The sequence below is a fragment of the Corapipo altera genome, unplaced genomic scaffold, assembly GCF_003945725.1.
Source record: "Corapipo altera isolate COAL_440 unplaced genomic scaffold, ASM394572v1 22, whole genome shotgun sequence".
Classification (NCBI taxonomy): domain Eukaryota; kingdom Metazoa; phylum Chordata; class Aves; order Passeriformes; family Pipridae; genus Corapipo; species Corapipo altera.
This window is the reverse complement of record NW_020884886.1, coordinates 4,402,002-4,416,268: the sequence shown is the minus strand read 5'-3', so window position 1 is coordinate 4,416,268 and position 14,267 is coordinate 4,402,002. Positions and strand designations below refer to the sequence as shown.

Sequence of the window (14,267 nt, the reverse complement as noted above, 5' to 3'; positions counted from 1 at the left end):
CAAAGGGCAGTTAATCAATGTAATAAGCCTTTCACACAATATTGTATTAAAAATCTTTTAATAATTATGGGTACTAATTGTTATATTATTGGGTTTTCCAAGATTTTGTATTATTTGGTCTTATGGTTTGTACTTTTGGTTTGCTATAGACTGACATAGCTTTAAATGTTCTTTATCCAAGCAGCCTTTAAGGCAGAAAAGATTCAAATTAATGTGGTTAATGAACTATACCTTTTCCACGAGCAAAGTGCCTGTTTTGCTTAATTCTCCTGTGGAGAAGAGCTAAAGAGAGATAGCAGAGTCTGTAGTGTGAAGCTGTGACTCAGTACATCTCTATCACACCTTCTGCTCCCAGTTCTCTCAGCGGGATCAGCTGGGCAATACAGTTGTCATATCTGACTAATGTTGTGATTTAGTGGTGTATTATTCTATCAAATACAAAGTACAAGTTAAAATAATCTCAACAGGTGACAGAACACCTCTATAAAGACTGAGATACGCATTTTGCAAAATTCTTCTCCTATCTATAGACCCACAGAGATGTAAGAAACTCAGTAGTTGCATTGCATCCCTCACTGGCAGTATTCCTGCAGCATATTTTCCTATGGGATTTGACATGGACTTTTGGGGAGTTTGTTTGTTGGTTGGGTTGGGGTTTTTTTTGTTTGGGGTTTTTTAATAGCTAGGATCTGGCTGGAAACTAACAGCCTTTTGCTCTCTCACTGAAGAATATTGAGTTGTTTTTCCAGCAGTTATCTTTCAGGATTTTTGCCTCACTTCCATTGCTTCTCTCCCACAGCTGCACTCTAGAGGGCACTTACAAATAGCAAAACCTTTAATTGAGACAGTACTTTATCTTCCAACCCTATTAGGATATACCAGCCTTCCCTACATGCCTTACCTTGCAGACAAAAGCCATTTTGCTTGATAATATCTAGAGCTGCACAGACTTTTTTTTCCCCAAAAAAACATTGGGGGGAACATTGTTGCAAAGTAGTTTGTTTTCTCGAAACATCTCCCTTTGAAGATTCCTCTCAAAGCGTGGAATTGGAAGGTCTGGGGTCTCTTGCCCTAATCAGACTCTTGGGATTCCCAGACTCCCTCCTGTATGGGCAGGATTTGGGGTGCTGAGTCGTGCAGGGGGTCACAAGGCTGAGTGGCCGTGGGTGGTCCTGCTGGTGGGGCTGGGCACCCTCTGGCTGCCACTGCCTGAACACACGGCGATTTGTCTTGGGTGGGTATTGAAAGATGAGCTGCTAGCTCAGGGACAGAGTTCCTTTCTCCTTACTGGTTCTTAGAGCACAAAGTTTCCAGCACCTTTAGAGGTGATTTACCACTGTAATAAATCTCTCTGGTTTGTATTAGGCATTTATTCTTTTAATGGTCTCCTTTCATAAATCATATATATAACCACAACTTCAATTTCCACTTAGGTACTAGATAAAAATAGAATGAGGAGTTCAGCATTTTCCTTCCTTTTTCATGCTTTCTGTTTTCAGATTTTTGCACTGATTCATGTAACTTCTGCTAAGCAGTGTTTATTTATAAATGCTCACTGAACAAAATGGTAAATATATGTATTTAATTTTTCGAAAGAAAATATGTTGATACCTGTGAAAATTTAAATACATATTTGAAAATCTGTTGTATGGATACCAAGAATATTTTTTTTGTTCTAACATTCCAAATTCATACATAAGGAATACTCGGTAGAGACTTGGATTTTTACCAGTACATGACACTGATTCTATGTCACTAGACGAATTACAAAGAGAAATTAACAAAATATGCAGATTCAAAAGTATTTATTCATGTCTAATTGTGTCATGTGCTTAATCTCCTTTCATTAAACAGCTTGTTGATATACAAGTCCTGCAATAAGACATTTGTATTTTCCAGTAGATGTAGTTTGCTAACAGGTATAACAGTCTTTCTTTACTGCCACTGCAGTATGTTAAGAGCTTCTTCCATTATATTCTCTGCAATGCTGAAAAGAACAAAGCATTAGAAATTAATCACTATAATTATGGGGTTAATGCATCCTCTTTAAATTCTTGTTTGGAAGCTACCTTGCTGAAAAACTCTTACAGAAAATCTTAATACACAATTTTGATTCTGTGATCAGAGCTAAAATAAAGATAAAATTGTTAAGAAAGCCTTCCATGGGAAATGCCAATGCCAGGTTCATCCACCATGAGAAAGATCGTCAGGTAGCTTTTTCAGTGAATTATTTCACCCACATTCAAATACACATTAAAGCTGCAAAACTCATGAAAAAGTGTTTAAAGACTGTTCCAAAAATACAGTGGTTTGGTTGAATTGCTTTTGGCAGTGGTTTCCAAGCATCCACGTTTGAACACAGGCCAGTATGGACCTATCTGGCCTAGTGATTATACAGGGTGCCTTGCACAAAGACTGTAAGGAGTGGTTGGTAAGATGCCATAATATTGTGATTTCTACAGCTCAGATCCAACTTATGCACTCAAAGCATAACAGAGCTTCTTTCGACCCCATGCACTCAGATTTGTATCTCAAAGAACAGTAAGTTCCAGGAGGAAGGAAGACCTTGAGCACGTCTCTGATGGCTTGAAATGGCTGAGCATGGAATCCTGGGGCTGTAGGCTCAGCTGATCTCAGGTGCCTTCACTGGCTGTGTCTTAAGGTCATCTTTCCTTCGGCTCATCTAAATTTCTTTTTCCACTTCACTCAGTTGCAGAGTGTGTTCTTCACAGTAGTATGGTCCTTGGCAGGCATTCACATGCCCTCCTCTTCATCATCCTAAGGTCAAGTCTGTGCTCTTCCAGCCATATAGCAATATACAGCAATGGCCTGGCTTCATCCAGTTTCTCATGATTCTAGACCTGACCTGTCCTTCACATAACTCAAGTATTGCTTTTCAGGCCCTTGGTTCATCCATGTGACCTTTCTAAGTCATCCCTCCACAGAAACTGACTTTCTCTATTTTGTGATGCTGTGGATAGGTCTGTCTATGCCATGAGAAACTCAGGAGGTCTGTCTATGCCAGCCTTCCCATTCCTCCACAGAACCTTTGAAAGTTAGTGATGATTAATATGTCTCAGAAATTACATTGGAATTTCAAGGAACCTTTTCAAGGTCCCTTTTCCAAGATAGTGCCCATGCATTTTCATTTCCATAATATTTATAATTTCTGATAAGTTTCTGTTCTTTTGTACTTTTCTTTTTTTTTTTTCTGCCTCCAGCTTTTTTCCTCTCTTGTACAATGTTTCTTTTTCCAGCTGCATTTTCCAACAGCATTTTTTATTATACTGACAAGAACAGCAACACCTCTGTAGATTGTCCTACAGCAAAGGCACGACAGAATAAATGATCATAAATAAGTCATCTTACATGATTTCTGTGTTTCTAGTCCTTCAGTTCCTCTCAGCAAGGGGTAAGGGTCCTGGAAAACTGCTACCTCATGGCATTTGAGACCTAAAGCAGATGCTGACAGAACATGTGTGACTGCTGCCATTTGAACCAAATCCCAAGTATATGACAGGATGGCCAGTGGAAGCCATCAAGGATTGCTAGACCACATGTTGCTTGAATTTTGTTCAGTTATGCATGTTTAGCTGCTTATTCTACATGTTCAGACTGCTGCTGGGAGAGGTTAATTTTTTTAATCACAGAATTCTGATACTAGGTATATCTTTTAGAAAGACACAAAGCTGCAGTTTGGAAGGCTTAAACTATCCATATTTCAGCTTCCTATGTATAAAGTAGGAGTAAATACATTTGTTTGCTCTCTACTTTTTTGGTGTAATCTGTACTGGCAGTCTTTGGGACAGAAAGTTCAGTTGAAGCTTTTTCTAATACATTAGATGTGTTCTCACAAAAAGTCACATTAGCTCATGAGAGAGAACAGCTGTTTGCTGCACCACATTGCCTTTCTTTTATGCACATATTCATGGCCTCTGCATCTGAAAGATCTGGAATGAAAGAATATCTGATAACGTGTCATCTTCACGTCATGTTATGTGTTCATAAGTGCCTATCTCACACTGCTCGTAGGACAGCTTCTGGTGTGTGTGTTTAAGCTCAGTGCCATAGAGCACAAGGGGCAATGCATTGCTATAATGCACTTAGAGATGTATTCACATACGTCCAAGAGTAAGGGCAGTGTAAAAGATGAGCATGTAGATCAAGCAAGGACATGCAAGGAGAAGAACCAGTCTTTGGTGGTGTTTTCATTGTAATTTATATATGTTTTGTAAATCAGGATTGTTACAGAGGCTTTTGAAAGTAAATGCTTCTATAAATACATTTTTGATTGTTCACACTAACTTGTTAAAATGCTTAAAACAGAGAAAGGACTTACGTAGTACACGTGTACATGGATTTTGCCTACAAAGCTAAATGGTGAGATAGGTAATACCAGCACACATGAGGACCTAGAGGTAGAAACTGGTAGAAGCAGAATACTGATGTTACTAGGTTTGCAGTTCTCCAAACCATAATGAGACAATTCTGCAAGTAGATACATGTCTAATATGTAATGTTAACTGAAATATGTAGCAAATCAGCAAATACAATCCACGTTTTATTCTCTAAAAATAGAAATATTTCTATTGAAATATCCAGTGGGAATGAAAGAAGCCAAAGATCATAAACTGAGACTTCCATCTACTAGACAGCTACTCCCTAGGGGTTACTGTCAGGCCAGCAATATGCCAGTGCTGTACAAAATAGTCCACTGACTAAGTGGAAGGAAACACGAGTGACAAATGTGGTATTCAGCTGAGCTTGTTATTATGGAGGTCAGAGTCCTTGGCTGATGGGAGAAACAGACCTTGCCAGAAGTGCCAGCAGTGTATCTTAGTAAGAGAATGTATTAAATAAGCATCAATGACAAGTACACTTGGAGAGAGGCAAATGTTTTGTCTTTTTTATTGCTGAAATAAAATGGGTAATAATTGTTTAAAAAATAGTGTTAGTTTCTTTGAAACCATCTTCCCAACTGTTAAGGTCTAAAAGTATTTTGGAGTATTTCTGAATTTTCAGAATTTCAAGCATTTTAGTAGAAACAAGCATTCTTATTTTTACTAAACAGCAGGTCACATAGTACTCTGGAAGCAGTTGTGTGGATTCACTGCTCTGCTACCTGCTTGCCATCTCTGAAAAGAATGTAAAACATGAGATGTTATGGCACGAAAGAGAGAAGTCACTTCTCTGAAATATGATTTTGACAAGTCACATGTTACTGTCTCAGAAGCCCCTGCATACACCTGAGCAGAGAGCTGCAGAGCAATGCTGGTCATGGAGGTGTGCAACACGGAGCACATTCATCTCTGTAAGTCAAACTGCTGATGGCAGGGGGAGTTTACTAAAACCACTGTATTGTTGGACTCTGTGTTTCAGGTGGCATTCCATTTGTCCTCACTGGAGAGTTTTTCCAGCAGTCCCAGAGGCCGGCTGCATTCATGATAGCTGGAACAGTCAACTGGCTCTCCAACTTCACAGTCGGACTGCTCTTCCCTTTCATTCAGGTACTCAACACTCCCTTCTTGTCCTGCTAATCCTACCTGACAGATCTCCTGGTGAGAATTGTTTAAAAAGACCCTCAGTAAATTCAAATAAAAAGGAAAACTACATTCTCTAATTTTCCATGTGCATATTAAAGCTTTTTGAATGATTTTGCATCCAAATGAAGTACCTTGGGGAATTTATCATTATGTGTCATAAAAATATCCTGGTTTGTGATTACAAAATTAACCAGTTTATTTTTAATGAAGGTAAATTATATTTCCGGCTTGAAGGGGTTTTTCTGTTTTTTTGGTCTTTAGAACATAAAAAAGAGAAAAAGTTTAGAGTTTGCACCTCGAGATGAAAGCACTGTTACTCAGACTTTGATTTTAAAGCTTTTTCACAAGATCAAACTAGAACGTCTTCTTTTTCCTGAGCTTTCCCTTTTTTCTATTTCAGTCAACCTTATTCTCAAAATTCAGTTTATGAGTCACCTGTTTTTTTTACAGAAAGGTAATATCCTCTTCTTTACAGGAAGGTAATATCCTCTTCTTAGCTCATTTTATAAATCTAAACCAGGAAAAAAATCCTTCAAAATTCATTCACAGAATGAATGCCCAATCCTGCCTAAGTATTTAAATACTAACCTGATTGCTTGAGAAACAGCAGCCATTTTTTTTGATCATTGGTGTCCTTCCACAAAATTATCAAAAATGTTTGAGAAACAAATCTGTTAACTTTAGAGTTACTAAAAAAATCAACCAGTAGTTACTTCCCCAAATGTCACCAATTAACTAATTTGAATGCCTAGATTTTTGCCCTTCAACCATCTGTAGATAAATATAATAAAACTGTGCCTTGAGTCATACATTAAAATGTACAGACAATATTGAAAAGCTAGTATACAAATAAATTTTTGACAAATCAAAAAAAAAATTAAAAAAAATTAAATGTAGCTACTTTTCCAGCCCTCATAACTACCTATTTGAGGTGCTGAGGTTTGACCAGGGACACTTGGTAAATCAGAAATTAGAATGTATGTATATAGGTGCAATGAGCTGAAGCAGGCAGAGGGGACAACAAACTACCTCAGCAGAAAAGTGTAATCTAAAAGTTTGGAAAACCTCTGGTGCAGCAGAATAGGCTTGTGTTAAACTAGTACTCTTCATTAACAGTAAATTTGGAGGGACAGATTTCTGTAATCCAATGGTGTAGCAGGACCATATATTACATGTTATCTAGAAAGAGGTTCTGTTCACTTTTTGTAATGTATTGTGTAAATACAAAGATTTACTAAAGAGTAATAATTAAATAATTTTACATGTTATTTTCATTACATGTTGATGTATTCTTACCTCATATTCCAGGTTGTTCTGTTAGATTTTTAGTCATTATACTTGTTTCAGGAGGCTCTCTTGTACTTCTGCTCTATTTCTTCCTTATTTTTACACTTGATATTTTCCTTCTCATGCCTCGAGTGTCATTTACTCAGCAAGATTGCCTTTTGGTTTTCCTTATTATTTCCTTACTGTATAATAATATCCTTTGACATTTTTTATTATGCAGTATAAGAATTTGAATAACAAGGGTGTTCACAGAAGCCTATGCATAGATCCCCTCAGCCAAGCTATTTTAAACTTTTTAAAATACATCAGATGTTTAAATTAACTACAGTGCCCCCATATTAAGGTAAATGGCTAAAGTTCCCCTCAAAGATGAGAAAATGAAATGTAGGCTATCAGAAGATTAGACATGAGGAAAAAAATGCTCTTACTTAGAAGCAACCCACTTCAGGTATAAAATATAAGGATCTGTTAACTTTTTATGAGGAGATAGTGAATGTGTCAGGGTCGTGATTGAAATTGCAGTTCGTGTCTAAAAATGTATCTCTTTTTTACTTAGAAAATATGTTTCATACATTATACTTTAGTGCTCTGTCCTTCATTGTCCTGCACTTTCAGCAGAACCTTAAATTGTGTCTGGAAATGAAGAAGGACAAGGGGTAAAGGACACAAACTCTCTCATCCTTTTGTTTCACTGGATTATATCAATTCAAAGCAAAGTTGAATGCCTACATGAATAACAGCTTTGCTGCTGATCATTTTTGTAAGACATCTAACCATTACCATTTGACCTCAACACTTCAATATCCTGTTTGACCCCCATCTCATGATTCTAATCTTCATGGCAACTTCCAAATGCAAGCACCCATTGCCAGTGCCAAGGGGCTGTGACATTGCAAGCTGAGAATTTAGGATCACATTTGGCATTTGCCAGAAGTTCTGTTTTAAAAATATTAATGTGTTAAGTTTGTTAAATTGATTCAGAATTTGTTGATTTGCTCATTAATTTTGCTATAGCTGCCCTAGAATATCTATTTTACTGTTTCCAGTATCACAGTCCTGCTTAGAATTTAACCTTTGCTACAGAATGTGTTAAGTCTGTAAGCAGCCATCATAAAATAGCACGTCATGATGTTCCTCTCAACTACTTTTAGGTTTTTCCAGACTATGGTGTTCACAGCATGTAAGCTATTAGCAGGAAGACTGTTCTCAGCTAGATGACTTTAAAAGTGGCAAAGTGTTGAGTTCTTAAAATCAAAATCAGAAATCTGATCATTTCAATGTTAGGTTTTTTATTTGTTTTAGTTTACTTTTTAGCTTGAAAAAAGTGAACTCTTGCTTGTTCATTCTGAGCACTTAAAGTCAGTTGACAATAGCAAAAATCAAGTATTCTTTACCATTTTATTTAAAGGAAGGTGGAGGAAATGCCTGTACATTCTGCCTAATGTGCATAGCAGCCCCACACAAGCTGGAAATACGTTTGTTAACCTTTTCCTTGTGAAAATGTGGCAGAGCTGCACCTACTTAATCATATACCTTCCTTATGCAGCTATATCTAATCCTCCTCAAAGTCAGACCTGATTGCTTGCCATGTCTGCAGTCTGATTTGAGGGGGTTGCCCAACTCCTTCACCTTTGATTCTTTTTTGTGGTATGAGCATCTTAGGTAAATCACTTCTTGATTTTCTTTTTTTTTTTTTTTTTTTTGACAAATGCAAAGCCTTGATAAGCTGCAGAAAAGAGAATATAGAAAATAAAAGTGAGTAGTTCAGGATTCAGCTGGCTGGACATTTGCAGAAATGCTGTGTTTTAAATGGTCTCCTTAGAAAGCTGGTATGCAAATAGAAAGTGAAGTACTTAAAAGTTTATGCTTAACTATTAAATATCCTGTATAACAATAGCCCTCATCAGCCTTGAAAAACCCAATGTAAATCTTGCTTTGAAGAGGTTTTATTAGCCTGCTGAGTAAGTAGGTGCTTCCCTCAGGAGATTGCATCAATAAGTGTCTAATGTTCTCTTGCCCTCCCCTATGCACCTGGGAGGGCAGACGACCTTCAGTAACCCATCGGAAGCCTGGCCTTTCAAAGATCTTCACCTGTGTATCTGACCTTGGCTCTGAATGGTTATCTATCAAGACACAGAGCTGTTGTTATTTAGGAAACCACCTGAAACGTCAGGCACCTTTGAACCTTGGATGTTCCTGCAGGAGGTCATGCTTAAGGAAATGTTAGGTGAAAATGGCTGCAAAGCACAGAGTATTGTAGTGGTTTATTCTGTCTTCCTTCTGACCCTGGGGTTTCTCACGGTGCATGTAAAGTCATGCCTTCAGGTCTTGCTAAGAAAATGTGTTCCTAGCTCCGGCAAGCCTTTCTGGTGTTGGGGGAAGAGAAGTAGCTTTGTGAAGATCGCAGCATGTTCTGAACTTGAACAGAACATGTTATCTGAAGAGACTTGCCTGAGTGGATGTGGCAGGGGGGGTTGGATGGGGCTGGCTCAGTGACTCTCACATGGCCAGGGTTGACGCTGCTGCTGCTGCTGGGAACTGAGTTTGAGGAAGTAACTTGTCCTTACGGGAGAAAACAGAAGTAGCAGAAACCGCATACTTCCCTTGTATTCATTTTGTGTTTAGTTACAACTTCCATTCAGAATTGGCTTGCCTTTGCTTCTTCCCCTGCCATTCCCTTCCCCTTTTAACCCTTGGGTGTGGTATATTTTGTTAAGGGGTCAAGTTACTCTTCTGGTGGATACAAGTATTCAAGCTTTTGAACGCCGAGGCTTCAACTCCATGTAGTTAGTGAAATGTCACAGAGCATAGAAACAATATTTACCTTTTAAATTTTATCGTACACATTGTCATTATTCTTGTATCATTGACAGTGCACGTGTCAGAAAAGAATCTTGAGACCATGTCTGTTGGCCCAAACACACAGAGTTGCAGCATATGTGGGCTTAGTCACGGAAGACTTTAGTTGAAGTTCTTACTCAGTTTTTTTACTCTCACCCCGGCTCAAGATCAGTAAAACTCTGGGGTTTTAGTTCCAGAGTAGCAGCAGGAGAGTCTCATCTCTACACAGCTGGAAGGAGTAAAATAACGAAGAGAGACTATGGATTAGTTAGGAGACTATGGAGGTTACAGATGTCAAAGAATAAACAAGGGATACAGGTTTCTTGGACATAATATGAATAATATCTAATATAACATAAATAAGAGAAAGTATAGTCATTTCATGGAACAAAGACAGATCGTTTTTTCTGTCAGATCTGTATATCAGTACCTGTTCTGTAGTAGCCATTGTTCAATAACTCAGCATTTAATGTTTTTCCATCACATTATCTTACCTTCTGAACCCCCTGATGGGCACATCCAATATGCTTTGGCCAATCTACTGCTTGTTCCAACCCCTCAGATCTTTCCTCCACTACCAGGCAATTCAAAATATATCAGAAATAGATAAAAATGAACATCTAGGCTGAACTGTATCCCACCCATGTCCTGCTAAGGGCTTTTCCTGAGTTAGGATTTGTGATTTAACATTTTCCTTCCACTTTATCCTGTACTTCTGTCCTACATCCTTTATCAGTGTGCAGTGCAGGTAGAAGGTTTTGTGCTTATAACGAGTAATTTAATTAACACGTGATGTTCTTCTGTGCCAAATGCAGGTTTGGGTGATACGAGTTGAATTCTGAATGAGTTACAAAAGTTTTATGAATACAAGTGGTTTCCTTCCCTGTGAGAGTAAAATAATAACCAGTTTTAAGGAAATACTGAGACTGAAGACTGGCCAGCGAGAAAAGGGCTTTGTGTGCAACACCCTGCAGTGCTGTTATCTGGGAATTATGGCTTCGTTGGGCAAATCCTGGTACAAGTGCAAAGTCTTGTATAAATCCTATAATCCCCACTTGCAGGATTTAAAACAAAATTTAATTTTTATCTTATTCTCTGTGGAAATTCATTTAGAGGTTCTTGAGGTTCTTGAGGGCTACTTCTTAAGGGATTGCAGAAATTAAGTACCAATAAATGTAAAATAATTGCAAATAAATCACGCACTCATGAGAGTGTTCAGTTCAATTAGGAAAGGTTTACAGAGACATGAATCAAAAAAGATAATAAACACTAATTTATTTAGATCCTGGACAGCAAAGAAATAGAGAGGGATAAAAAAGGTGGAACAAAGTTGTGGCTGCCCCACCAAGAGATGCAGATAACTTATTGCATTTGTTTGCCAGGCTTATTTGTTCGAGGCATTAATTGTTTGTTGTCATAATGGAGAATATTTAATTCAGTAAAATTTTAAAAAGTGAAAAACATGATTTTGGATTGAAACTCCACCATCCAGCTGAACTACAATTATAGATGCAGAAAATCCAGATGTAAAATTTGAATTCTTAGCATGACAGCATGATTTATGAGGCACTGTGAAATCATTTTTTCCTGTCTACTATATCCATTTGCTTCTGCCTCTGTATAAGCTTGAAAGTTCTATCTGTTCCCATGCCAGGATATTTTCCCCCCACATCACTCATGCTGTTTGTCTTGTGATTGTCAGGTTGTTCAGAACTTCATGCTTCTAGAATTTAACGAAAAAGCTTTGATGATCTCAAGAGTCCATAGACAATATCAGAGCATGCACTTTCCAGCTTTCCTTATTACAGGCAGGATTTAAAAGGCTGACCTAGGTAATGAATTATCCACAGAAACAGAAAACAGTTTAACTAGGCAGGCTGGCAATCAGCCATGGTATTAAAAAGCAGCTGCAGGAAAGGTTTTTTACATTTTTATTTTCTTGTTCCACACAGGAATTGATGTTCTTCTAGCACACCATGTATAATGTATACTGAGCAAGTGAAACATAAAAGTAATGCTGGGAATTGCATACACCATGAGCACCCAAAGCAGGGAGCTAAACCAGCCTGCAGTGTAGGGTTAGTGTAACCAGCAATGATGGGAGTGTGTTACAAAAATGTGCAAAATCAGGGTTGCATCACTGTCTGGTTCTGCCTTAATTGTTTCAGTTACATACCTCAAATGGCATCTATAAACACACATGTTTAGGAAGCCACATCTGCTTCCTCTGTCCTGACTGATTTTCCCTGGGGTAACCTCAGCCTTGCAACACCTGAGGTGATGTGCAAGGAATCCAGGTCTCCTTGGGTTTGCTGTTCACACAAGGCACCACAGAAAGGTCACTTTATTTTTGGAGCTGGAGATACCCTTTTTGGTTTCATTCAGCCTCATTAATGAAAGTCAAATGGATTTTTGGTTTCAGGACACAGAGCGTAAATCTACAGAGGAGGAAGGGAGGTTTCCTCAAAGGCTGGTAGTTCAACAAAGCACAGCTGGCAATATTGTAATTATCAAATGTTTTTTTCACAACTGTACTGTTGAAAGGTAACTGAAAGGTGTTAAGCGATTTCATAATCACCAGGCAAGAAATACTTACGTTTCAGTGAAGTACAACTCATATTAGTTGGTTGGAGCCTTTATAATCTATTTATAAATTAATTTCTTTGTGCCTTCTCTCTTTATTTTTGCAGTGAAGTAAAATCCAAAACATTAAAATACAGTCTGTACTTTGTTTTCACTTAATTTGTGCACTTTCTAGCATGAAAGTCAACGCATTTTAGGGATTTCTTTTTTCCTGCTGTAAGCTCCCATAACCTTATGAGTGATACAAATGTCTACCATTTGGGGCTTTTATCTTGTTCATTTTGCAAATCTCATAGCCTGTAACTACAGTGATGAAGGTGCCCCTGGCAATGGCAGTTTTTCGATGGGTTGTGTACAGGTGCCCAATATTGCAGAAGCATGCAGCAGTTTTTGTACCTAGGAATTATGAGGTGGTGTGCAGAACAACCCAGTGAAACATCTGCCTGAATTCCACAAATGCCACAGCAGTTGCAGGCTCCGTTGAGCACATTGCAGGAGCCCTGCTGCCACCCCGTACCCGCAGTGCCTGAGCTCAGTCCGGTGTCTCCTGGTATCACCCAGATTGCAGCTCCACACGCCTTTGCCAGGAACCTGCTTTTCTGTCGACAGGCCACAGGCAGTGTTGGAAGAACCAACAATTCATGCATTTTTATGAACTTCTCAGCACTCTGACTTGCAACGAGTGCCAGCATGTGCTGTACTTGGTTAAAAATTGCTCCATACACTTCATTTTTTCTTTCAAAATGTCCCTGATGCTGCCTTTCTTCTGGATTTTTTCCCTTTTGTCATGACTATTTCCTTTGTTTTCTATTCACAGGCTGGTTTACAGACCTACTGCTTCCTAGTGTTTGCTGCCATCTGCTTTGCGGGAGCGACCTACCTGTTTTTCGTCCTGCCTGAAACAAAAAATAAGACATTTTATGAGATCAGCCAGGCATTTGCCAAAAGGAATAAAGTAACTTTAGAAATGCAAGGAATGAACCACTACGCAGGGGAGAGGAAATCGAGTGCAGAACAAGAATCTGACTTCCCATCTTCAGTGGACAATGGGGAAACCAAAAAAGGAATTGTGTAAAATCAGGATACTCTCTCAGAGGATGAGGGAAAACATGCTCTTTTCATTTATAGCAGTGCACAACCTGTATTTTTTATGTGGCATTGTGAACTGCTTCTCCCTTGAATATGGTTAAAGTGAATATGGGTAAATTTATTAGCAGCTGGGGTGATGGTTGAGGCAACGAGAGGTAGGAGTATGGAATCAACTGGCTTGGAAAAGACCTCCGAGATCATCAAATCCAACCCTTGATCCAACGAAACCATGGCACTAAGTGCATGGAGTAGCAGCAACTGATTAAAGAAATAAGAGACAGGGTTTTCTTGGCACCTGTGAAATTGGTGTTGTGGTGAGTGGGATGGGGAATATGGACTTGTAGAAGTGAAGTGGCAGTGGGGAGCCAGGGTTGTGAGCAGCAGCTGGCTGAGCATCCCCCTGTGCTCACAGGGAGATGTCCTCCAGGAAGAGGAGGAGGTAGCAGGGAAAAGGGAAGAGATCCCAGTGGGGGTCTGCTAAGAATCAAGGCAAGCAAACCTGAAATGTCACCAGCATATATTTCTCCACGTTTCCCAAGATATCATTCAGGTTGCACATGAGAACTGAGGAACTGAAAGAAGACTCATGACACTTCCCTGACCTCTCGTTCCTTTTCCAGCTATTTTAACCTTCAGTTGTATTTTCTGAACATCTCCCACCTTAGCACAAACAGGCAGCTCTGGGTCCAGATGAGTTTCCTTGCAAATCCTGATTGACTAGTAATAGTAGTAGTTTCTGGGTTTGTTGGCACTGCATTTCTCTGAAGATATATACTTAAATAATTTTATTTTTTAAGAATAGACTCAGAAGTTTTACTATGAAAAGAAAAAACTAAACCTCATGATGAAGTGAGAAAACTCTGGTGGTATGTGTAGGGCATAGTATTAAAACAAAAAATCAAACATGCAGTGTTCCAAGGGTTG

The 14,267-nt window shown here is 38.7% G+C and overlaps 1 protein-coding gene across 2 annotated transcripts in view; it reads left to right on the top strand.

Moving 5' to 3' along the window:
* Positions 1-13,556, top strand: part of SLC2A9 (solute carrier family 2 member 9) — a 78,648-nt gene extending 65,092 nt beyond the window's left edge. For both annotated transcript variants that reach the window (XM_027642945.1, XM_027642944.1), the window contains exons 11-12: positions 5,380-5,507; positions 13,072-13,556. In XM_027642945.1, the coding sequence (XP_027498746.1) occupies positions 5,380-5,507; positions 13,072-13,329 (386 nt within the window). In that variant the 3' untranslated portion in view covers positions 13,330-13,556. The remainder of the gene's footprint in view (positions 1-5,379; positions 5,508-13,071) is intronic.
* Positions 13,557-14,267: the final 711 nt, after the last annotated feature.